Source organism: Caloenas nicobarica, chromosome 2, assembly GCF_036013445.1.
Source record: "Caloenas nicobarica isolate bCalNic1 chromosome 2, bCalNic1.hap1, whole genome shotgun sequence".
NCBI lineage: Eukaryota > Metazoa > Chordata > Aves > Columbiformes > Columbidae > Caloenas > Caloenas nicobarica.
The window spans coordinates 122,371,635-122,398,732 of record NC_088246.1 but is presented as its reverse complement, the minus strand read 5'-3'; the positions used below and the strand labels follow the sequence as shown (position 1 = coordinate 122,398,732).

The following is a 27,098-nucleotide window of genomic DNA, read 5'->3' as shown; positions in this document are numbered from 1 at the left end:
CTAACAAGTGCATTGCATAAAAATATGTACAGTTGAATGACACTGCTCACTGCTGAAAGCCCAAACATCTATGTAGTAATTGTTCGCATATGTAATATTTAATAATTATAAAGCTAATGTCCTTGAAGATTTGATTCTTAGTTGCATTTGCATTTCTATGACTTGTCTTACAATAATAAACCTCAAGATTTTCTTTGCAGCTATCTGGAGTATCTCAGGAAAACTCACAAGGAGAAAAATTTTTGCAACATCTCACAATACTTCATGGAAGTGACTAATAACATTAGTACAGAAAAAGGGAATCTGAAACAGTAAAACAAGTGTCTGAATATCAGGTTTTTTTTTTGGCGGTACCTTTCTTCATTAATGATCTTAATTGAAATGATATTCACAATTCAGTGGACATTTTTCCAATAAAGTCCAAAATTTTCCTAAAAATGTAAGTACCACATATGAGAAAATTAATATTTTCTTCTTTCTGAATAGAAAAACAATACAATGGACACTAGTAGGAGTTCTAAATCCACACAGCAGCTATAGGCCGGTATTCCAGTGAAGAAATATTAAGCAAATACCTATCTAGAAATGTCCAGTAAAACTTGTATTTTCCCCACACAATAAAAAGGATATTATTTTTTTTGTCTCCAATCTGCATCTGAGAAGGGAGAGCAGCAGTCACAATGAATGGGAAGGCAAATAGGAAAAGAAAAAAACCAAATATTTTTATTTACACCCTTTATTTGGCAATGATCGAGTCCATTGCTCATAAAGAAGAGAAAAAAAAATGCACCAACCTGGCTTCCCCAAAGCATTGTGGGCTAGTTTTGCAGTAAGAATTACACCACAAATTAAGAAACCTCAGCACTCCGAAAAGGTGAAGAACTCCGATGTGAGAGCAACTCAAAAAGCATGGACTTCAGTTTGATCTCAAAACCTGAGAGATATTCCTATTAGCTCTTAAAAGTTTTAGTTTTTAGTTTTTTGGATTGCAAAAGAAGATCTAAGAAGACAAAATAAGGGAAAAGAACGGTAAATAAGGCTTATCTGACTACAACATTCACAAATGTGGAAAATCCCCAGTTGCTCAGTTGAAGACACCAATATGAGGCCTGTTTTTGCTGATCTTTCTCTTTCATGGTAAAATTGGCTGCAGAAGTTTGTGCTGATTTCTCTCTTCCTGCCTGTGTATCCACTCTATGTTGCCAGACTTTTAGTTGTGCTAGAGCAACTATTTGGGGGATTGCATTGTTCATGAGATTAGCAAACTGAGTTGGGTTAAAAAAGCTACAAAAAAAAAAGCTGTGATGTAGTATAGGAAGTGAAATATCTAAGTCCAGTTGGGTGACAGCAGGTAATACCAAGAGTACCCACCCATCAGATGGGACATACAGTACTCAGGATGAATGAAATAAGTATGTATCTGCTGCACTTCAGCAATACTCGTACCGGATGAAAGCCTGGATGAGAGCCCTGTCTCCTGCTAAATGACATACGTATGAATTTTTCATATTGCTCAATGGATGGCAAAGAAAAGAGTCTCCGGAGGGGGAGCAGAGCCTCAGCCCTGCTCTGTCTCTGGACATCCTCTGGCCAGGGCTGAGGCAGATGGTACCAGGCCTGCAAGCTTAAGAGCTCCTGTCTCTCATGTCAGGGTGACTCTTCCAACCTGTAGGCTATTATGCTGAAGTATCCTTTTGCCATTTCCTATTAGAAGTGCGAGAGGTAGGTGCTTAATTCAAGGAGATTGAATCACCCTCTGGAGATGTCTGCATTCTTTATACAGTTAATAGGATAGAAGTGCCTAAGTTAGAAGGACCGATTCACTTTCTTCAAGTCTTAAAGACATTTTCTTCTATCCATTGACTATGTAGGGAGTTTGAGTAGAGATGATCTTGCGTTCTCAGGGATGAACACCAAACATTTCTGAGATTACTTAATTTAGCTAAATTAGATTGAATTCCTATGTTTTTTGGGTTTTTTTGGTTAGTTTTTTTGTTTGTTTTTGTTTGTTGTTGTTGTTGCCATTTTTTTAAAAAAGTAATTACAAAAAGAGAAGTCTGGTTCCTTGGAAATCAGATCCCAGAGGAGAAGAACTGCTAAAACTCCTTTGACAATGTTAAATTGGCCGAATTATGTGAGAAGCTGCAGTATGCTGACAGGCCATAGGAAGTTTTTCATCCTTTTTATTTCCTTACAAAATTACCTAAGGAAATAAACACAATGAAAACAATACCTTCTCCTAGACAGGTAACAGATTCTTCCCTAGAGAAAAGTGCCATCAGTTTGCATGATCATTCACTGACAGACTTATAAACATTTATGGAATCTGGACATATACTATTTTACTCTGCTTTTTTATTATGACTCCTTTTCTGTACAAACAAGAGACCTATGAAACATGCAAATAAATCACCTCTAGATAATCAGTTGCACAAATTGAAATCTACCTCTGCACAACGTGATCTAAAGAAAAGTCACTTTATCCTGTTATTTAAATGGTCAGTGTATTATTGACACAATGGGCGACAAAAATACTTTTTACTGGTCTTCTATGTGGTTTAAATGCATAACACTGGAAGAGTAGTAGAATATCTACCAGTAATTTAAAATTGGAACAAAGTTTGTCTTAATGACATTTGAAAAGTAGCTTCATGGAATTTATCACGCTAAAGAGCTAAATTGTGTATCGAATCAACCTTACGTCACCTTTCTGCTAATGTAATTGCAAGTGTAAGGATTCACATGCATCAAGTTCTTCCTCAGTTGCATTTTATATTATATTTTATGATACTGAACCATTAAGCAGCCACAGGTGAGATGAACAGGCATTCTTGAACTACCCAGTTGCCTCCTTTCCAGAAGTGTTTTATGACTTTCCCATTCCCTATAACTAAAAATTAGTGACTACCTTTCCTATCACAGGAGATCTCTCTTCAAAATCTAATTTAGGGACCCAGTATGTACACTTTAGACATAAAGTTCTCTCTTGACAGACTAGCCAGGCATAACTGATAATTGGCTCAGAGAAAAGCAAAATTGGAGAATAAAGAGTTGATTATCTCCATCAAATATAAAATATTGTCATTTTAATATCAAATATATGTGATTAATACATTCTGAGACATTATTCCGCATAACAAAGGACTGCAGATTTGATTTCAGAAAGAAATCACAGAATCACAGAATGTTAGGGATTGGAAGGGACCTCAAAAGATCATCTAGTTCAATCCCCCTGCCGGAGCAGGAACACCTAGATGGAACACCGTCATCTAAGTCATTGATGCATATATTGAACAATACTGGCCCCAGTACTGACCCTTGAGGCACTCCACTAGATACAGGCCTCCAGCCAGACTCCGCCCCATTGACCACGACTCTCTGGCTTCTTTCCTTCAGCCAGTTTGCAGTCCACCTCACTACCCGATCATCCAGTCCACACTTCCTCAGTTTAGCAGCAAGGATGCTGTGGAAGACTAGGTCAAATGTTTTACTGATGTCAAGGTAGACCACATCCACCGCTCTGCCATCATCTATCCACCTCGTTATGTCCTCATAAAAGGCTATGAGGTTGGTCAAGCATGACTTCCCCTTGATGAAGCCATGTTGACTGCCCCTGATGACCCTCTTATCCTTGATATGCCTTGAGATGGCACCAAGGATAAGTTGTTCCACCACTTTCCCAGGGATGGAGGTGAGGCTAACTGGTCTATAGTTACCCAGGTCCTCCTTCTTGCCCTTTTTGAAGACTGGAGTGACATTTGCTTTCCTCCAGCCATCAGGCACCTCTCCCGTTTCCCAAGACTTGGCAAAGATGATGGAGAGCGGTCCAGCAATGACTTCAGCCAGCTCCCTCAGCACCCGCGGGTGCATCCCATCTGGACCCATGGATTTATGGATGTCCAGATTGCTTAATTGCTCCCTAACCCAGTCCTCATCAACTGAGGCAAACTCCTCCATTGTCCTGCCTTCCTCTGGGGCCTCAGGGGTACGGGGCTCCTCAGGACAGCCTCCGGCAGAGTAGACAGAGATAAAGAAGGCATTCAGTAACTCTGCCTTCTCTGTATCTTCTGTCACCAGGGCATCCACCTCATTCATCAGTGGGCCTACATTGCCTCTGGTGTTAGTTTTATCTGCCATGTATTTGAAGAAGCTCTTTCTGTTGTCCTTGACCCCTCTCACCAGGTTTAATTCTAAGGAGGCCTTAGCTTTCCTCATTGCCTCCCTACATCCTCTAACAACAGCCTTATATTCTTCCCAAGTGGCCAGCCCCTCCTTCCATGATCTGTAAACTCTCCTCTTCCACTTGAGCTTACGCAGCAGTTCCCTGTTTAACCACACAGGTCTCCTGGCTCCTTCCTTGACTTCCTACGTGTCGGGATGCTCTGATCTTGAGCTTGGTAGAAGCAGTCCCTGAATGTTAACCAACTATCTTGGGCCCCTTTACCTTCAAGCAGCCTTGCCCATGGGATTTCCCCTAGCAATTGTTTGAAAATGAAGCAATAAAAGATTGTTTTTTATTTTTTAACAGATGTAATATATATTTCCTTCTTAACACTTAACACGTATTAAATCTCATTCTCTGTGTACATATTTGTATGCACATGGGCATATATACACACACACAAGTAACATTAAAGCAGTTTACTTCTTTTTTTTTTCTCCCTTAGTCTTAATGCTGTGGTTTAATTCTATGATCTCATACTGTTCTTTCCCCAGGGTGAAATAACCCTGATGAAATTCAGGATTCCACGAAGAATACTGCATCTTTGAGACCTCTGTTTCACATATTAGCAAAGTTCAAAGTTATTTGTATTCAAGAGTCAGGACAAATCCAGAAAACCAAAAAAGCCCCTCATGCTTAAGGCAGCTACATTCCCCAACAAATCTATTTTTATCCACTCTGCCAGCAAGTTCATAAATTAGTTCAAGAAAACTATGTAAACTAAATATTTTCATTCATGAACAATAGCTTTTATAGGATTCCCAACCTGAAACTCTATCTGAAAGAGTGGAAAATCAGGCAATTGCAAAGAAGTCAATGGAAGCTGTGCTTTATGTCACTTTCTAAGTTAAGATTATCTAAGACCAAAGTCATCTCATGTGATTCCATGAATGCAGTAAAGAATTTTTTACCTTCCTTTCACTGTACTACAGTTCCTGTTAGGTACAATTAGGAAAAAACTTTTCAGCCTTTGAAATAATTCAAAAAATTTGAAAATATTAAAAAAAAAGAAACAAAGCAGAAACCTCTTATAGGGTCATAATGTCATAATGAACGGTTCAAAAAGGTAAAAATCCCCAAAGGAAACTAATAATTCTTCAGTGCAGTAAGTCATGGAGTATCATGCATTGGGAAATAAGAATGAAGCAAGGTGCTTCACTCTCAGTTTTTCAAGCTTGACTTCATGACCTCAGTAACAGTCTTTGAAATAAATTTTGTATGTAATGACCTCCTTTTCTGCAACAAACAAACAAACAAACCAATCCAGCATTCATGCTGATGTCCACACAGGTGATCAGCATAGCTATAATTTCAGACTTTTCAGACTTCCCTCATGATGTGTGCTACTTAACTATGCAAAGTATTTTTTAGGAGATAATAAACTTGTCACAGAGTTTCATAATACCTTTTATTAGCAGAAAAATGGCAATTCCAAAGGATTTGGGAGTAATTTCCTCTGCAGCACATTCTGCTTAGTGGTTTTGCCTGTTTCCCCATCAGCCGGGCTTGTTTGCCCCAACCTCTTGAAAATGTCCTGGAATTCCTGTCTTTTCTCCCAGCTCTCTGCCTCTTTCTCCCAAGTCCATTCTCTTCCTCAGGTGAATACAAGCTGTGAGCTGCCTGAAAGCGCTGGATGTCCATGGCATTTTATGAAGCAAGAGAACCAAATGGAGAAAGTGCTTTCAACACACTAATCTACTAATAATGTATTCCCTGAGGTGTTTTGTGGCTTCTTGAGTGCATTTGAATTTATTTTAATTTCTTTTTTTTTTTTTTAATTGGTTGTGGAAGAAAGGCAAAACTTTTGTTGTAACTACCTTTTATTTTTAAAGTGAGCAAGAGGAAAAGTAGGGTTTGAAAACAAGCTAACCTTGCTTTAAAATACAAATAATTATATATATATTTTTTTTTAATGGCAAACAGGAGAGATACAAAAAGAAGGGTTATTGCCTAGCCTCCCAGTTCCCAGTTACTGTTTTATGATTCAACAGACCCTTTCAACACACTCTTGCTTAAAATAAACAAATTGTGTAATATTGAAGTGTTTACTGTAAGCAAAAACTAGGTCAAAGTAGCTGAAAGACTCCAACTGCTACTGAAAGGGCAGCTTGGCATTTTGGCAGGAAAGGGCAACCTATAATGAGTAGTTTCTTTATCCACCTGCTACGTCTCTGCAAAAACCCAAGTGGCTTACCTGTGTTCCCAGTTAGACTGCTCCTACTTCCTGTATTTTTGTCATCATTTCTTTGCCACTTTTGCCACTTTAAGTCACCGAAGAGATTTTTAAAATTTATTTATTTATTTATTTTCTTAATCAGAGGTTCCTTGCTACCATTCACCAGGGTAGGATGTTGACAGCAAGTATGACATGCCTCCAAAGAGTCTTGTAACTAAAAAGATTATAGTCTTTATTATAGTGTGCCAACTTAAACCTTTGATAATAATGGAATGAAGGAAAAGAATGCGTCTCAGAGCTTAATATAAATCCTACATAGATTAAAAAATGTATTGAACATTCTGATGTTCTGCTTTTACTTAGAAATGCAAGGCTATGATTTAATTTGACTCCATACAAAATTGGATGTATCACATAAAGTGCAAGGATTCTTTGCTGTGTGACAGCATCATATATAAAATTGAAACAAACATTCCCTTTGTGATAATGTCGCTTTCTTTTTTAAGGCTTATATTTAACAGGTAAATTGTGGTACTTCTGTTTGAAGAACACTTAAAAAGAAAGGCTTTTGATTTTATTGTCTCTAAGGACATTGTTGTTCTTAAATTTTATTTTAGAGCTGTATAGTGGTAACCTATGGTAAAACAGATGGTAACATTTTTATTAGATATTATTGACTGCTACAAGACTTGAGATACTATGTACAGCAAAATTGGAAAGATGTTATTAAAATAGCATTAATAGATTTAACACATGGGAGAAGTTTGTACAGAAAGGCAATTTTATTTCATTTGAAAAGCTATCATGACTAATTTAAGTCTAGAATGTATATTCCAAATCCAGACTGCAAGACTGCAAGTCTTAATGATGACTGCTGTCACCATAATCAGAATGAGTCATAACAAATGCTCCAACTATGAAGACAGAAGTTTCTTGCTACAAGGTTCCCAGATAAGGTGACATTCTGGAAGAAATATTTCTCAAAGAAATATTCTTTTCTTGCACTGTTTTCTTGACCTGCCACATGCTAGACATTGTCCTTTAAACTCAGGTGCAGTATAAAAGTGCAGATGAAACACACTGGAGCAACAGCGATACAGTCTGGCAAGACTTAACTTCTCTTTGAAGATAAATCAGTACACCCAAAAGGATATATTTATAGAACATCCCAGAACTCTTCAGTCAACAAGGTACAGGCAACAAGTTAGTGAAATAAGACATGCAGTGAATTGCCCAAAATGTAAGTAAATATGAGAGAAGGCCATATGTAACACTTGGTAACAGTGACATAGAAATAGGCATATTTTTAAAGGTCAGGCTGGTAACATCCCATGTATTAAAAAAAGGGAGGAAAAATAGGAGATTTATGTAATTTTGATGCTGCTCTGACTACATTTATTCACTTAGTCTACATGCCTTAAGACAACCATATACAGAAAAAAATGGCAGCAGTATGTTACAAGTGTATGCACTTCAGAGTTTTAAATGTTCTTACAGAGACCTAAACATCAGTATTGGAATGCCCACCTCTATAAGCTTCCCTTTACAAGTTCTGGAACAGGATGCAAAAAAAAAAAAAAAAAAGAAGTGTCAGAACTCTGTAAACACCTGAATGTCTAATACTGCTAAAATAACCCAATTGAGTGTACATTTATTTTATAACACCCAATTTATCTGAGAAGTTCTGTCTTGGGAAAAGTAAATCATATATGTAAAAATTATACTACTGGTAATATTTTGAAGACTTCCTATAATCTTTTATTGTTTGGTTTGCCTTTACGAGGTTTTTAACTTCTAAATTATAGACAGTATTGGTCTTTCGCACTACTACAGAATATACCACTGTATGAGGTTTGATACTAATGCTGATCTTTTTGGATTTGCTCCAAACATGTATAGCTTAGTAACAAACAAAAAGTTTAATATTATAGTCATACACAATTCACAGGGCATCTAGGAGCATGAAAACCATGGAAATTCCAAAATTACTAACGTCAGAGCATTCTGATGCTCTGCCATGGTATTCCAACTAAAAAACTGAAATGTGAAACTACTCACTTCATATGAGCGACATTGATTTATATGTAATACGGCATTCCACAGTATGTTCTTACTGGTGGTAGCATCCACCAGAAAAATGAGATGTGCACCATTATTTTATTTTCATAACCTACTAAACACTGAATGTAGTCCTGTGATATTTTTTGCTTCCCACAAGTGCAACAGATCATGTTATTTTTTTTTTTCTTCTGGTTTGTACATTTTTTGTCTCCCTGTACCTAGTGACTTACAGAATCTCAAAATCCAGACTTCTGCATTGTAAAGATAAGGTATTACTGTTCTCTCATCTCCAGTGAAAGTGGACTCGTAGCAGTTTATTTCATTAGGTGTTACATTTTAGGCATATGATTACAGGCATGATTTCAATTAAACTTTTGAACATACATACATTGTGCCAAACTCATACTCACTTCATAGACCTCTTAATCCTATTGCTTTCACACTACTGCCATGTTCCTCCATCAACATATGTGTGCCTCATTAATTTCACAGATACATCTTGTTTTATCCAGAAAATGTACTGTGATGGAATAAAGTGAAGTTACTGTGAACTAAATCTTGCAAGATCTTATGGGCACTCTGAATATAAATTTAAAACTAACTTTTGTCACCTCCTGCTTGGCAACCTTGTTTCATTTTCCAGTCATTTCTGTCTGATGAAGTTCATGTTGTTTATTTTCTGTCAAGTGCTAGCTTCAAGGTAAGAAGCATAAATGTGCAATTGCTGCAGTGTCTCCCAAGGAAATGATGGAAGAGGAAAGGGAAAAGAAGTATCATTTCACTCACTATACAAAAATCTGCCACAGAGAAAGTGATAGGCAAGAGTGACAAATATTGAACTGGGAGGATAAATCCCCAAAGACTCTATTAAGCTATATTACAGAAGATGCTAATTGCAATGTATTTTTGTTATTTTTTTGTTACAAAGACCTAAAGCTTCTGTCTTTGTTTTCTTTTTTCCTTTTTTTTTTTCTTTTTTCTTCTTTTTTTAATTTTTTTTTTCCTTTTTCTTTTTGGCAACACTTGAATAGAATATTGTGGCACTCAAATAATTTTCAATTGAATCAAGTCTGAAAAGGACCTTGGGTGAAATCTCAACCCTGCTAAAGCCATTAAAAATCTTGCCTTTGAGTTCCTTGAGAATTGCACCAATTAGGGATGTAGTGGAAACAGGTGGATCTTTATAAACCACACAATTTTGGAGTACTTTCTCAGGCTCTTCCAGAGCACAGTTTTTTTAAAAGGTTTTTTGAAAAGTTTTTTTAAAAAGTTTTTAAAATTTTTTAACACAGATGCAGCTCTAGTGACTCAAGTTGGAGAGGAATCCCTCTTCAGAAATGAATGATCTTTATGGATTTATCACATCATCAATTACAGTGTGATATTAAGTCACTTTCAATGATGCATTTCTATAGCATGCATTTTGGTTCCATACCAATATACAAGTCAATTAATGCTTTGTAATTTTAAAGCAATCGATTTCATGTCATATGTGAACTTTCCATAATTTCTGAGGAGCTAAAGAAACAAAAAATAGTGGTATCACTCTCAGTATTCTACAAACACTGGAGGACACGAGTTTTTATTTACTAAATACAAAGAGTGTATACCTGAAGTCTGTCTTTTGATGAAAATTTGAAAAGAAGTCAACTAGATCAGTCAGTGTACTTTTTTTAATCTCTTCTATAATAGTCAGAATATAATTTTCTGTATCTCTGCATTAAAACTGAAACTATCTTGTTGCATAGTAATACGAATTTTATCTCACACTGTACAATGATTGACACTCTAGCCACTGCAGGCAAAATGTGTTTATCTGCAGGCAAAATGTGTTTATCTGCAGGCAACATCTTCCAGCCTCCATTACATATCTTCCGTTAGCAACACTGCCTTTCAAAGATGACGAAGTCAAGAGATTTTGGCTTTGTTTCTACTCCTGTATTTTTGTTATCTTCTTGCTCCTTGGTAGGTATTGGCTACAAAGATGATTCTGCAATTGAGTCATACCACCTTTATATCTGATGTGGACATATTAAATCATGACAGAAGAGATTTGACACTATCCTTATAAAATTTTAATTGAACTATAGACTCAAACATGAGATTTTGGGGGCAGGGACTCAGATTTCACAACTGTAAGACAGATACGGGGACATAGGGAGGGAAATCCATGCTCTTCCCACACATGTTTGTGAGGTTTGAACCATCAGATTATTTTTTTCAGCCAGCTTGTGTGTAAAAAAGTAAAATATTTCAGATTTTCTGGTTGAGATTGGTATGCTTTTTGACAAAATATCCAGGCATTTTTTGGCAGATATATTCAGAGAAACCTTCTCTGGTCCCTCAAAGCCACCAGTGACATAGCTCCTTAGGTATCAAAGTCTGAACTCACCACCGTAGGGTCCCTTATCAGTCAAGAGAAAGAAAGACATGTCCCTGAGGCAATTAATCTAATCATAAAATAGTCAAAAGTAAATAATAAGGATCACTTTTCAGACATTCTGCATTAAGACATCTAATGTTAGGCAAGATAAATCCCACTCAAATCTACGAAGTCCAAACTTGACACACTGGCACTGGTAAAGGAAATGCTTTCAGAAACAATTTAGTTTTTATAGTCTTTCCTGTTTTCACCTGCTTCTTCATTTTTTAAAAGGTAGATATGAGAAAGAATGTGTAAGTTAACATTTCTATGTTTCTTTGGTACTGGATGCCACAGTAAGGGAGAATGACTGTGAGTAAATGCCTCTCTCAGAGGAAAAATGCTAACACCAACAGTATGTATATGTCAATAACCATCTCACAGAGAAAGAAAATACAGGGACCTCTAATCACATTTAATCATTGTTCTGAGCAACAGGTTGGATTTTTTTCCCTTCTGTGTTCCTAATGTTTCTTATATTCACTTACCACATATGCTGTCAAATAACTAATTCTTTCTGACAACTGACAATTTAAAAGAAAATTATATTATACAAAAGGCAGTCTCATTGGTTTCCAAAAATTCATATGGGCTATGAACAATTAGGACGGTTCTAGAAATAGATTCATCGATAATTGTCATAAGCCCTAATGCTCACAGTTACTTTACAAGATGTCTTTGGGACAAAGTAAATACAAAGAATGGCATAATAGTTGTATAATTTACTATTTCCATGTTATAACACACCAGATATGTTGGTTTTGTATCTTATGGAAAGTAGTGTAGAATTATAAACTGTACTCATTTTTAAAACACTGAAAATATATAATAACAGTGCATTACCAAAATTCAGGTTATGTCAGGCAACTGTAATTATCATAGAAAGGGAGAATGGTTTGGGTTGGAAGGGGCCTTCAAAGGTCATCTAGCCCAACACCCTTGCAATGTGCAGGGACATCTTCAACTAGATCAAGTTGCTCAGAGCTACATGAAGCAATATCAGATAAAATTTAGGTGCATCTATCTATTGATATAAGTAAAGAAATACACTACTTTAGGTAGCAAGAATCATCATAGTCTGAACTAAAGATGACAAGAGAAAAAATCAGCACCCTCATTTGTCAGGATGCCTAGTGAGACAAGGCAAGTTCTATACAGCAACAGCATTGTAAGAATGAATAAACAGGCATAAAGCTGGCTTGTACTGCATGGAAGTTTGCAGATGGTGGATAAATTAATGTTTTTATAACACAATGACTTTTACATATTGCTGCCAGATGGAACATAGTTTTGGATCCTGACTATAAATTTCAAAAAAATACGACTTCCTTCAATGTGTTCCCTGTATTTGAAACAAAAGTAAATTCAGAGGCAGGTTTGGGGAAGCTAAACCAGACTTAAGGAAATCTGAGAGAACGTAAATTAAATCCTCAAGAACTTCCTTGTTATAACTCGATTCAAAATAATGGAGTTACCCATGTGTACTGTATTTTTTTGAGGAAAACCAGGAAAGGTATCATATAGACTTCTACAGGAAAAACTACATGTCACCTATCAAACACAGAATACATCCTAGGCAGGTCTTTGTTTCTAATGCTAGCTGGTATTGCTGAGAAGTGAATAACTCTGACAGTGATGAAGTGAATTATATGACTGTAGGGGAGAATATTTTCCCATTCAATGATTTCTCACAGTCTGATCTGATGACAAACTTGAGTTGACTTCTCTCAGACAGCCTCAAGCATTGTTTATATGCAGATAATTCTGTGTGTGAACCCATTAGGCTTTCATGACAGTTATAATCAAATATCATTGGGAAACCTTCTGGCTTACTTGGATCCATACTTACATTGTGCTTTGTGAGGTTGGAAATGTTACTTGCTATTGCTTGTAGCCAGTCAATAGAGTCTTCAGCAGAGAGACACTGAATTATTCCACTGCAAACCCCATCCACAGCAATTACTTGGAACGCATTTTGCCTATAGACATGTCATAACAGATTAGGTCAGAAGAAAATTTCATCTGTTCTAGCATATCATCTTAACAATACTTGTAGAAATGCTTTTCTTCCAACTACATTGAAGGTCAGCCACTGAACACTGATAAATTCCTGGTTTTCCTGTTTTATAAATACCTGATGTATTAAAAAGATCATGCTAAAAGGTCAATTCAGACTATATTAAGCTTCCATAAAGCTATAAAAAAATTTCATAGACTAGCTCCACAGAGCCTTGACCAACGTTGTGCAGCTTTAGAAGCTAAACAAGTGAAATAGCTGATTCATACCAAAGACGTAATACTTTAATACTGCAGATCGCAGAGAAGGAAAGTGTGGACTGGACACTGTAAGCAATCATTTGAGAAGTTCAGTGGAGTAAAGTATCTTTTTTCTCAACAATTTTTGTTTAATTTTTCTAATACATTGTTTAATACAGCAAGATTCTTGTCTGGATACCCCTTGGTGGCTGCACTTGGTTATAGAATTTTAATCCTCTTCTAAATGACTGACAGAAAAGCTGGAGAATTCAAAATCAATCAAGTAGCATTAACGATTTTTCCAATTGCTTTTCTGAATATAGGATCATTAGCAAAATACACTGGAATGCCAAGAGATATCCAATGACAAAAGCAGTGGCCACGTGGGTGCCTCAATCCCAGCACCAATCTGGGCACCTGCACAATAATCTGTCACATATTATAAACTGATTTTCCACAACTGAGTGCTGAGGAATTATAAAACAAGAGAAAACTTTCAGATGCCAAAGCAGTAGCAAATGTAATTTCTTCACTAAAGAGCCTTCTCGGTTAACAGCCTTTGGAAGGCTCACAGGTCCCTGGCTTCAGAATGAAAAAACTTCAATATTAATCCACATCTCAGGGTAAGAGATTACTAAACAAATAGAGAATACTAACTTCCACTGCCGGCATTCTGCTACAAACCCATCTGTTAATGATCAATTGATGGCTTGAAAGTAAGTATGTTACTCAGATTCTTTGCAAATGGCTCAGGCAAAGTGAGTGTTATCTGCAGTGCAGAACTGAGTGTCATTGATGACAGTTTCTGACATCTCAAGACATATCCATTCTGCAATTTTATCTATTTATTTGTTTGTTTGTTTGTTTGTTTGTTTATTTTACCCTTGAAATTATATTATAATTGTTTAGAATGCAGATCTAATATCTATCTCGACCATAAAGATTTTTCAGTCAGGAGAAACATTAAAAATTAATTAGAGCCATGTCTTTGCTTTGAGAGTCCAATCGTGAAAACTAACTCCCTTACAGGAGGATAAGGGTTATATATTCTAACATGATCATGCAGAGACCTTTGATTTACCTAAATCCATCAGCTAACTTATCAGTTTGGTTGCATTTCACATGGATAGTGATTTTTCCTTGAAATCCAAAGGTATGAACTTAGAGCTACTTCCTTCAATGGCTCACTTGCACAATAATTCAGGTAAAGTTTTTGAGGAAGATTTATTTAAAGTATCTTCAGGTAAGGTACCTAGCATTTGTTTACTATATCCTTAATTTTTAATGGCTATAAATATAGATAGTAAACTCTTCCAGGAAAAAAATCTAAATATGTCCTTACATAAAGAGCACAGCCTAATGCTCAGACATAATTGTTGGATTATCTCCTTCAAGAAAAATAACGTTATTTTCCGGACTCTCCTTCTTTCTTCACCTTACTGTAAACAAAAGTAGGAATCCAAGGAATCTAATAACATGTGACACTAATCTGCACAAGCAAAGAAAACCCAGTATGGTCCAGATTCAATCCTGATGCACAATTTTCCCTTATACTATAAACACGGTGAATCTATGCATTCAGGGCATCAGACTGTTTCTATGGTTCCTAGGTATCTGATCTGTGTACATACAAAACCATTAATCTAGAATGTTTTTGCTGAAGTGTCAATAAGCACAGACAATAAGATGCATGGCTACATAATACATTAATTCTGAATATGTCTGGGCAGTAGATATCCTTAGCTTTGGATTATTGTAATAGTATTTTCTTGAATTAGTCTATCAATCAAAGTCTATACTACCACACAAACCTGAAAAAATAATGTATTAAATACATGTTTTTTATTAAACAGAACAATTAGTAGATTAATCACTTTATAATACAGCAAAAAAAGTTAAGATCAGAAGAATTCTTATTCAGCTACACATCTCGGGCTCTGTGCCTTCTAGAACTCGAGAGTTACATTTGAAATTAATAAATTTTCCAGGATTAACCTGAATGTCCTCTGGAATTTTCTAAGAATACCCTCTGGAATTCATGCATCTCAAGCATCCCACTAGAAAATCTAGAATACAATTATGAAGTGTAATAGTGTATGTGATTATGATATGATGTATTTCTGTGCCAGTTTTTTCAAATTCTGAAAAATAAAAAGTTATTAGGCTTTATATAATGAAAACAGCATTGTAAATATTAACTACAGGAAACATAATGAATTAAATTCCATTTAATGTTGCTTTCTTATTATTTTCAAGATCCTTTCTTAATTGTTCTTTCTAGTAGTCTCTTTTAAGAAATATCTACTTTTCTCTCGTAAAAATTTTGAGAGGGAGTCATATTTCAAAATGTTTACACTAGCAACATAAAATGTTCATTCTATGCTTTTTTTGAAGAAAACCCCACTTTCTCATATTTATACTGCAATTTTGCTTCCTTTAGGTACTCTTACTTCCTCATGTTAGCATTGAAGGACACAAGGAGAAAATTATCAGAGTAGATATTCAAGGTTTAAGTATGAATTCAGGTATTTTGGTTTATATGAATATACCTTTACATTTATTTCTGCAAATTCAAAACTCAGGAATATCATCACTATCTAAAAAACTTTCTCTGTGATGTACAAGTTCTATACTGTTCACTTTAGGCTTGTGTTTTATTGATGCAGAAGACTGAATTTTAAAAGATATATGAATAGTAGAATATGTCCTGATTTTCCATGTGAGTAGTTCTATTCAATGCAGTATTTTGTCTGAAGTGTACAGCAGAACAGATCTCAGATTTGACTGGTATGATTTGGGGCCCTTTATTCTTCCTCCTCTTAATTATTTCCATTTCAACTATTGTTAACCATTGAGCTGAAGGTTTTCACAGAATTTAATAAAAAAACCCCTCCTGCCTCTGTGGTGACTATATCCTTTTCCCTTTCAGTTCAGCCAATAAGTTGCTGTAGCCTTCAGTGTACACCTTGACTCTCTGGGCCAGCCATTGTTCCTCAACAGAACAAGGATTATGCAGACAAGTATTATAAATGCAATTTTTCTATTACCAATCAAAAGCTGGAGGCTGTTTTTTTAGCTTAACAATTATCTAGTGGTGAAACAACTATTGCCTAACCTGCTTTAATTTCATTTCTGTGAATAGGAAAAAGGCTGGCAGACCCAGGTAGTGTACTTCTAAGAAACAACAGCCCTTAGAATTAACTGAGGCTGTGGGAGGCCTTCCTGCAACTGTCAAATGTTTGCTGACAACCAATGAGAAAGAAGCAGGCCATGATAACAAACAATAAAATTCACCCCATGTAAACCCCAAACTAAGGCTGAAGAACACTCCTCTTCCCTTATTTTCTGGCACAGATGGTAAACTTGCCATTACAGGCAGATGGTATCACTTGACTGTAGGACCCACAGAAAAACACTGGAAGAATGAGCATAACAATAGAGATACTAGGGAGATTCTTCCACAAAACAGTCTTTCCAGAAATATTAATGAAGCTTTTCTGTATTAACTAGGTAATTTTAGGTCTGTTTGAACAGAGAAACAGGAAATTTTAAACTGCTAATGTCTGATGAGCAATAACACACTATTCTTCCCAGACTCACACATTAATCTGGCAGACAAGAAGGTTACATGGGAAAGACAGAGTTTATTTCAGTTACTAAGGCCTCGAGAGCCTCATAAATGATAAGTCCTGTGTGCTTATTTAAAAAATTCATGTTTCTAATGGCTTAGAAGAAGAAGTAATGAAGAAACATGCTCTATAACTGTAGATGGCTGTCCTCCACTTAATTATTTACATGCAGGAACTCATAGAATTTTTTAGTATTAGAACTTCATTGTTATATATAGAGAGGATAAATTAATCCATACAACACCTAGGTATTTAAAACTTTAAACAAGTGTGATTTTATTTTTAATGTGCCTTGTTGGGCTTTGTAGCTTTCTTTTACATTTAAATGCATAACACCCAAAAAGTAGTAATCATTCCAGAATATTCTTGTCTTCCTTCATGGTTTCTTCTCATTTACTAGGATAATGTCAAATTAAACAATGGCATGTTTTAGTTTTATATGATACAATAAATTTAGACCTGACTATGAACTTCGGACAGCTTCTCCAGTGACTGGGAGACAAAATGACAATGAAATTCAATGTTAATAAATGCAGAGTAACACATATGTGAAAAAACCTTAGGTATATGTAAGCAACAAAGAACTTTAGCTACAAAACTGAGGAAAGAAATGCAAGAGTTACTACAAACAATTCTCTGAAAACTATCACTTTAGTGTTCAGTGACAGTTAAAAGATTATAAAGAAGTATTAGACAGGAACAGAGAAAAAATGGAAAACATTATGTGTTAACATAAATATAAAGAGATTCTTTTTGCAGTATTGATGACCTCGCCTCATAGAAGATATACTAGAATTAAAAAAGAAACAGAGAATAACAAGGATAATCAGAACTATGTAAGGGTTTCCCTAAAAGGAGATAACAATAGGTCCTTCAAACTAGAAAACAGAATATGGTCATCTGAAGTTACAGAAATGGAGATCAAAAATGCTTATTTAACAATTCCCTTGATACAAGGGTCAGGGACCAGAGTTCACTCACTCACTTCCTTCTCATGGGGGACTGGAGGCCTGTACTTGAGGCCAGCTCTGCCATGGTGTGGCTGTGGAATGTGGAATTGGGCTTCTGTGAAGGAGCTTGAGTGAGGCACCTGTCCCTCCCTTTACTTGGGAGCTGCGTATCAGCTCAGGCTCTCACCCTTGGTCCTGAGTTTGGTTGCAGCTATGCCTGCGCCTGGACATGTACCCCAATCTGACCTGTTGGCTGATCTCCCAGTCTGACCTGAGCCCCACCTCACCATGATGGACTCATCTGAAGACCATCCCTAGGCCCATTCCTCCACCAGGGGCGGCAGGATGGTGCCCTTGTATACATAGACACTGCCTTGTCTAGACTTGCTGCCAGCCTCTGCTCTTCACTTGCCTTCCTCATTGGGCTGCCAGACCTTGCTGCTCCCAAACAACAAGGTTATTTCACCCAATAAAATTATGAGGGGAGAGATTTAACAAAATCAAAAGGAAGTACTTTCTAAAAAGAGAATTACATGTCACAGTGCATTACAAAAGCCAAAAGTATAAAAAAAAGCAGCTTAGAAATAATCTTTTGAGGACAGGAGCATTGGCAGTTACTAAATGTGATGACCTATGTGAAATCTCAAACTGAGAAGCATGCTGACCACTAGGTGCGGGTGGGAAGATCGCATGTCTTCCCCACATACCCAGTGGTGGCTGATGTCAGAGCAGAATATGGGCCAAGGTGGACCTAGACAGACCTTATGAAAGATTCTCTGTTTCATGTCTCTGACAGCTGCAGTGGAACTAATAATGCCATTCCTCTAACAAGGCAACTCCCTAAGGCTTGTATCTGTTATCCAAGAAGTCAAATGTCAACTTTCTGAACTTCTTTACCTGCACAAATCTGATCCTGGAAGGTACTGGGAAAACCGTGAATGAAGAAGTGGAATTAATCGGAGATCACACCATCTTTTTTCCCACCTAAGTCCTGGGGATGCTGGCCATGAGGAACATGATAATGTATCCTGAAAAAACATTAAAAGGTCCTTCTCAGTTTGGGGCTTCATTGTAAGCACTCAGCAGATTTGAAAAGAGATAGACTTCAAAGACTTCATATTTCATTTGGCATAGTGTTCCTCTTTCTCGAAATCGTTTGGCATCAGTGTTAGCTAGCACCAAAGAGATTCTGAACTTTTTCTCACAAATAAAACAAATCTATATAAACCTCAACATCAATATGCTTAGGGGAAGTGTGAGGAACAGCGTTGTAAAAATCTAGTGAAAACAGATAGTGTCCTATTTTAAAAATGACTAGTCATGAATAGAAGTGACTATTTAACCACATATCACATCATCAGCTAGTAGTTTTATACCTGTACATCAGTAGTTTTATACCTGTACACTGAATAAAGGTGATCTCTAAATTATTCACTATACAACCATAATTCAGTCATTTCCTGTGGCCCCTACACATTTGCCTACATGTCTATTCTCATGACATTATCTCAAAACCTGGTAACTGTGAATGGGATTCAACATGTGATGAAAACTGTTTTGTCAAAACTACATGCTTATGATGAATATTTTAATTTTATCTATTTACACAAGACATTACTTACATGAATATTGAACTTTATCATGTCCATGATCATATCTACAAAAAATGAGTATTTAAATACATACAATCTAATTCCACCAATATTTTGACAGAATATAGATTTGAATGAGAAATGCTTCCAAAAAATGAAATGGACAATATTTATTTTAAAAAATTTGACACCTCTTCCTTTCTTTAGAAAATGCTTTACAGAACAGTGCTAGCGATGATGTTATTTTTGTGAAGAAGCATGATTCTTACTGAAAGTTATATAGTACTTTTAGTATATCAGTAAAATTGTACCTGCCAATCCTGCATTATTTTTTTAAAATATTCATATTTTTTCTTACCTTTATCTTAAATATCTTTATCTTAAAATAAATATCACAAAAATTAAGTATGCCTTGTATTTTGTATTTTTCTAGAGTGTGATTTTTGTGTAAGATCTATGGAATTATAAAACTTTGCCAACATATTTGTTCATATAACTTTTATGTATATAACATAAAAAACCACTATGAAAATCAATTTAGCTGAACAGAAGACTTTTCATAAGTAGATTCTCCTAGTTAAATCATTGAATTTCTGGTGAAACATTCCATAGATCCAATCCAAATAAATAAATGATTGGGTAGGAAGACTAAGCTAGGATGTTGTTCTGAACATTGTCTTGAATTTTTAACATTTTCTGTCTGCTTTCAGGAACCTTTTTTGGAATGTGATGAAACTTGAAGAAAAAGCTGAAATGCAGCAAAAAGTTTAGATGCAACCTTTAGGCCTAGATCTGTCTGCAATAGAAATATTAACCCTACCTTTACCCTGCATGACTCTGAATTGTAGACAAAAGACCAAAACCAGTCCTGTCTGCTCCAAATTCTGAGTCAAAAGTCCCTTCATGACAATAACCCAAGCTACAAATTAAGAAATAGACTATGGCCATAAGTCATAATGCATTCTAGAGAATCTTCTGAGAAAAAGAAAGGACCATGACATAAGAATTGTACATAATTTAGAAATTCATACAGAGATCTCTTTGGGTTTTATGAAGCATTTTATTCAAATTACAAGGGGATATCTGAGATAAGAACCATATTCTGGTCTTCAGCAGAAGAATGTAATTTAGGGTGAATTATAGACTCTGCCTGATTATATCATTTGAACCGAGAGAAAAAGGCTTGGTTTCAGTACATTGTTATCAGTTCAAATAGAAGCTTTAGCTAATTTAGACCAGTTTCAACACCTGCAGAAACAGGATTCACAAATGCAAGCATGGATTTTATCCTAAAAATGAAGTTAGAAATGAACTAGCAAAATAAGTTTAGGATTTACTCCGATAGCCTATCTACATGCACAGATATATAGACTTTTGAAATAAGTCTGCTTCTGATGTTGTTAAACTAATTACAAATGCATATATTATGTGAGCTCCATTAAGACATTAATTTTATTTTTTTATCCCATTTTTATGATTTCCAACTCCTATAAAAATGTATAAATCCTAAAGTTTTTCCAGATGCTTATCAGGCTTAAAATTCATGCTACTGACTTTTAAGTCTCCGGGGTCTTGTTCAAAACCTTTATTAGTGAAGTATGAAAGAACAATGAAACAAGCGAGAAATAATGCTTACAAAGATGATTAAGGGAGTGGAGCATCTCCCTTATGAGGAAAGGCTGAGGGAGCTGGGTTTCTTTAGCTTGGAGAAGAGGAGACTGAGGGGTGACCTCATTAATGTTTATAAATATATAAAGGGTGAGTGTCACGAGGATGGAGCCAGGCTCTTCTCGGTGACAACCAATGGTAAGACAAGGGGTAATGGGCTCAAATTGGAACAGAAGAGATTCCACTTAAATTTGAGAAGACACTTCTTCTGAGTGAGGGTAACAAAGTACTGGAACAGGCTGCCCAGGGAGGTTGTGGAGTCTCCTTCTCTGGAGACATTCAAAACCCTCCTGGACACGTTCCTGTTTAGCCTCATCTAGGTGTTCCTGCTCTGGCAGGGGGATTGGACTAGATGATCTTTTGAGGTCCCTTCCAATCCCTAACATTCTGTGATTCTGTGTGATTTCTATTTTCTTAATATATCTGTAATAACTATGCTGTATATTGGTCTATTTATTTAGTGCTTTTTCTTTTATCTGAGTATTTTCACCTATCACAAAGCCAAATATGCAGCAAAAAACCCTTTAGACCCATATAAAATAATAGAAATTTTGCATTTTCTGGCTAAGAAAATTGTTATAAGGCCCTTGTTGCACTTCAAAGTCATCTTTTACTAAAAATCTGATCAAATACTCATAGCATTTCATCCTTAAGATACTTTGCTCCATAATGCTATCATTCTTTTGTAAGACTTTAAATGTAAGTTACTAGAAGTAAAATGCTCCTACCTTCGAAACAGATAAAACTATGTACCTAAATCACCTTTTGCCAAAAGTTTCAGATAAGAAAAGATACAGAAAGCATGGAAAATATTCTGAAAAAATTTTCTACCTTTTCTTTAAATACATGTATCTTCATTTTCATTTTAATACCTATGCTGGGAAAATAACCTAGAAGAAAAAACTTTCATAAAATCCCTATTGCCCAGATAAAATTATTAGTCATATCTAATGGGCAAAATCTCAGCTGGTATTATTTGTCATAGTTTAATTTGCATCCATAATGTCTGGCAACTCTGTTTGCCCCATATGGAACTATCTCCAATGTATTATAGTTAGAGGTCCTCCCATGTTGCTGTCCTTTATTAATTACTCCCACTTAGCTATTATAGTACTATTCTTCTTCTGTGTAATTCCATCAAAACAATATAAACTCTTACCGTGTTGTTGGGATGGTAGTTGAGATGCAAACCACTGTCACATAGGGGAGAGGATGTACCACTGCTTTGGTCACTGGGGGCACCTAATACAAACATGAATACACCAAAAATTCTTCATTAATCTGTAATGCTATGATACAAATTTGTGTATGTCTGTATGTATGTATTCCATTCCCCCCACTAGTTTTGTCATATCAAGCCTCTTTCTCCATTCAGACAGTATCTGCCTTCTGGTTTGAGAGGAGTGCCTTTTTAAGCTGAGTGGAGGCTCAAGAATCCATCCCTTGTTGCTTCGCTTAAAAGAGTTACTAATCTGTATAGTAAGGGAAAAAAAAAACAACAAAATTTTTGCAAATTTTATAATAAAAGGAAAGTGCGTACCTCCTTGCTTGGTTTTCACCTGAAGGAACTAGTCAGATAATGCTTTTGTTACTCTCAATGAAGTTTACAGTTCTGTTATTGTAACAGTTAGGAAATTACAGTGCTACACCTCAAAAATAACATGACAGGATCAATGTAAATGCGTGTTTGTGTGTGTTGCTCAGGGTACTCTGTGGTACCACAACCTTTCATAAAAGGGACAAATGTGCTGGGATAAACTTTTATTTAAGAATATGGTGTTCTAAATTTTTTCTTGTCTCACTAAAATTTAGCACCTAGGAGAAAGATAAAGATAGTATTTCAACAAATGGTTGTATAAAATATTGTTTCATAATTTAGTTTATTTATTTCCTACTAACTTAAAATCAAAGGCTAAAAGTATTCAAATCAAATATTTATTATTTTGTTGCTTAAAAATTAAGGAATTCATTTTAGCCTCTTAGGAGCAAGAAGAAGAAGGAAAGCAGCAGTGACAAAAGGTACAGGGTAACATATAAATATGCTTAGATATGCTGCAATTGTCTATAATGATACACTCCACAATTTAATATAATAAAAAGAAGACAGCTGTCTCCATATGTCTCTCACGGGGCCAGCTGACTAAAACTCAGTTGAACTTAAACAAAATAGTAATCATCCCAGAGTATTTTTAGACAGGCAGACACCTCCACCAAAGCCTCTGAAATTTAAATGGTAAAGTTAAACCCTCTAAATGTACACACACAATCTCATTTTCACATTCACAAGATAAAACTCTTTCAGACTGAAATTTTATCTGATTCTGCATGAAAAACTGCTTTAAAATAGTCTGCATCAGGATGTGAGCTACTGTGAACTGATGTAATTCCACTGTTTTATGTGCAACTTTGCTGATTCACACCAGCCAAATGCCTGGTGATATGCTTTTCAAGAAAAGATAACAATTTTTCGCTTGAGGTGAATGTTACTGCAAGACCTGGCAATATGAGCAGCTCATGTTCAGGCAGCAATGCTGACCACAAAAGCTGCTGTCAATCACTCTCAATGCACAGCAGGTTTGGAAGCTGCAAGCATTCATGAGCATTGATTTTTAAATTTTTTTTGGCCAAGTAATAAAGGCTTACATGCACAATCTTCATTCAGTGGTAGTTTTAGAAAAGCAGGTGCTCTTTTCAGAAATGACACAGTGAGGGTAACTTCTTCTCCTGCATTGCGAAGGACCTGAACCTGGAAGAGAAATACAGACAGGTCACCTTGAAATCTAACTATGACCAAAATTCATCAGCAAATTTAAGCAACATCACACAGTTTTCACATACCAGAACATAACTGCTTAGCAATTTATAGCAATTAGATTTTTTAAAAGAAAGCAAGATGTAAAGCTTTCTATATTCTTGTCAGTTGTGTTTCTGGTCACACATAGATGGGGATGTGGTGGGCATTGGCCTCTTGTAATAGCACTGGCTTTGCACTGTGCTGTTGCACAACTTGCTCCCTGATGCTGTTCAGCTGTGCACCTCTTTCTTTCAGATCTGGCACCATCCGCACTAGCATGTGTGTATTAAAAAAAAAAAAAAAAAGTGTTACTTCCCCCTGCCCCCTGAGGTTGTCTCATAAATCTCCAGCCAAATCAATAGCAGTAGTTTCCACTGCTGTGCATAATCCCTAGGTGTAAGTCTTCCCAACAGCCAGAGATAAATTTAGCCAAAGCGCTCCAGCATAGATGAGAGGCCTAATCTTCCTTACAGCTACAGAGAAAAAAGTTCCTATTTTAAGTCTTGAGTCTTAGATAAGCACAAGCTTGGGTTTTGCAAAAGGGCAGCTTGAATTTTGGACATGGGAATGAGTAAATCATCTATCCACCTGTGAATGCTTTTAGCCTCCCTATACTCTCCCACAATTGCTCCTGTGGCTCTTGTTCATGCCTTTAGTTTTCATGTGGTACAGCTGATAGACATCTCAAGACACACAGCAGAGAAAGGGAACCCCAAGCACCTCCCCAGAGTGACACAAAGGAGGCACAAAAGCAACTAAGCAAAATGCTGTACTTAACAGTGGAGGAAAAACATTCGAATAATTTTAGAGCATGAGAGCCAAGAAGCATCGCACCACATAACTCTTTCAGAGAACAACCATTTTGTGTTCTACTGGCTCTATAACTTCAAAACTCTTCAAGGGATTATTTAATTTGGGCTTACAGAGACAGAAGAGTGCACCATGCCTCCATCTGAGTGACTGCACTTATACCACGCAGGGAGCCAGCTTGCTGGGAGCAGTGGTCAGATAGACAAACATTTTAAATTAGCATATATCTTTTGCCTTTCTGCTGTGTTTTCATGGTAGCTGGTTAACAGGCAATAAGCCCTTCTGTCCTGCTGCTGTTTGTGAGAAAGCCTTGTAAATAATTTATGGAAGATTGCTATTCTTCAATCTATGCCTATCAGCAGCCTATCCTATAGATTTACTTACACGTGTGTATGTAACTACATGCAGAGATGCTTTCAGATGGAATCAATGCATTAACTTTAAGCAATTCTTCAAGAAAATATGTTGACTTTGCTTTTAAACACAATACTTCCTACTCCACACTGATTGCTACACAGGAGTAACAACATAATGACAGAATATTTGATTCAGTATCTGAAATCCACTCTGCAATTTTAGTCTCTTTATAGCACAGTAGTTGTCAAGGCACTATTTGCAATGTAGTGTGTATTTATATGTATGTGTACAAATAAACACACACACACAAATCACGAAAAAATTCATGAACTTAAACTGCATGCCAAAAACTTCATCAGTAACATGTCTCTTTAACACACACTTCCAGTTCTGTTATGTTTTATGCCATAGTATTTTGAAGCAGTACTTATTTCATAGAAAGAAGGTAACTTGCAATCTGTGGAAGAGTAGATCAAGACTTCAAAGTTCTGAACTCCATTCGAGAAATCATATTGTATCCTCAGACTTCATAGAAAATTCATCTTTATCCTCTCCTATGTAGCAGTCACATAGTTCAGAATAGTCATAGCCAGAGCAGAAACTTACAGGCATGTATCCTCTATTGAAACAACAGATGTAAAGTGCAGGAAAAATACAGCTACCCTCTGCCTTTTAAAAAATATTTCTTTTTATTCAGGAATGGGGAAGAAATAAGTGGAGAACTTACTCCATTACCAACTTTGATTTAGAAAGTCACCTTTTAAGATACCTAAGAATAAGTGGATATGATTTGTGAAAGAAGTTGTGACGGTAAACTCTGCCCCTGAATCTTTCTTCTTCCAAAAGTAAAACAAGCCACGAGTCTACATGATTTCATTTGATTATATATCGTTCTGTAAAGGCTAGAAGTTGCCTTAAGTAGTCTGCTGTGACCTTTTTCTCTAACCTCTCTCTCTCTCTCTCTCTCAAACCTTTTTATCTCATAGGATGAAGAATTTAAGCATAGTTTGGTTGAAATCAGCAATACTTATTTCACTGAAATACATGTTCGAGGGCATGAAGCATATAATTCAGAAAGTGACTAGATTTTGACATGGAGAATAAAGACTAAATAGAGAGAAATATTAAAAAAAAGAAAACTACTAAGTAATGACTACAACAAAGAGGAGACAAGCTATTGATCTAATTTCACTTACTTTCCAGTCATTAGCAAAGCCATTTTGAGAAATAAGGTTAGCTGAAGAAAATTGAACTTTTAATTAAATTTATTGTCTTTTCGTAGCTTTCAGTTGAAAGCTTTATTGTTATTTTACTTTTTTTTACATACAAAATGAACAATTACTGAACTTTCTTAAATCAAGCATGCCATATAAGATTCATTTACTTTGTGTCCTCATTCAACACATACACCGTGCCATACTGCCGCTCCTCCATGCAGAAAGAGAATGAGGTATAATAGGAAATCTAATCTTATTCAGGAACGTTTTTACTGGTACTTCTACTTCCTGCTAACAATTAAGCTCTCTTAAGAATCTGCAGTCATTTAGAAGACTTTCAGGACTTTTCTCGTTTTGCAATATCTTACAAAGTGGCTATTTCAAGAAACAGTGCTCCTATGATAGCTGTACAATCAAATTACCAAAGATAATGCTAGCCACAAACAACAATTATTAGTTATTATTATCTGGAAGATAATTAGAGCCTCATCCCCATTGTGTATAAATGGTAAAAAAATGTTCAATATTAATGAAACGTAGCTGTATAAGAAAGAGATTTTTAGTTCATTACTGTTAATAGAGAAATAATTGCTAAATTTATATCAAATAAAAATATTTCAAACATTTCCCTTAGTATGTGAAAAGATATAAATGGACCTTACTTACAAAAAGTGAAAGAACCACATATTTTTGGATGGAACACTAATTTGAATAAATATAGAAATACTATTTCAAAAATTTCAAAACAAAAATGCAGCAATTTCCTAAGCTTTTTATTTATTTATTTATTTTTTAATCACATATGAAGAGTTTGGTGAAGGTGAGATAAATTCTTACTGCTAAATTCATGGAATATTTGCCTGACAAAAAATTAACTCAGTAGTAGACCTAACATTTCCAAAGTCTAACGAGATTCTCTCCCTACCATAAGCCATGGAAAAACT

At 35.8% G+C, this 27,098-nt stretch overlaps 1 protein-coding gene across 1 annotated transcript in view; it reads right to left on the bottom strand.

Moving 5' to 3' along the window:
• Positions 1 to 27,098, bottom strand: part of SNTG1 (syntrophin gamma 1) — a 329,768-nt gene that overhangs the window by 75,602 nt on the left and 227,068 nt on the right. Inside the window, exons 8-11 of the mRNA XM_065629093.1 lie at positions 23,620 to 23,722; positions 22,136 to 22,218; positions 18,614 to 18,744; positions 12,731 to 12,860 (exon numbers count right to left, since the gene is read on the bottom strand). Coding sequence (XP_065485165.1) covers positions 12,731 to 12,860; positions 18,614 to 18,744; positions 22,136 to 22,218; positions 23,620 to 23,722 — 447 coding nt within the window. The remainder of the gene's footprint in view (positions 1 to 12,730; positions 12,861 to 18,613; positions 18,745 to 22,135; positions 22,219 to 23,619; positions 23,723 to 27,098) is intronic.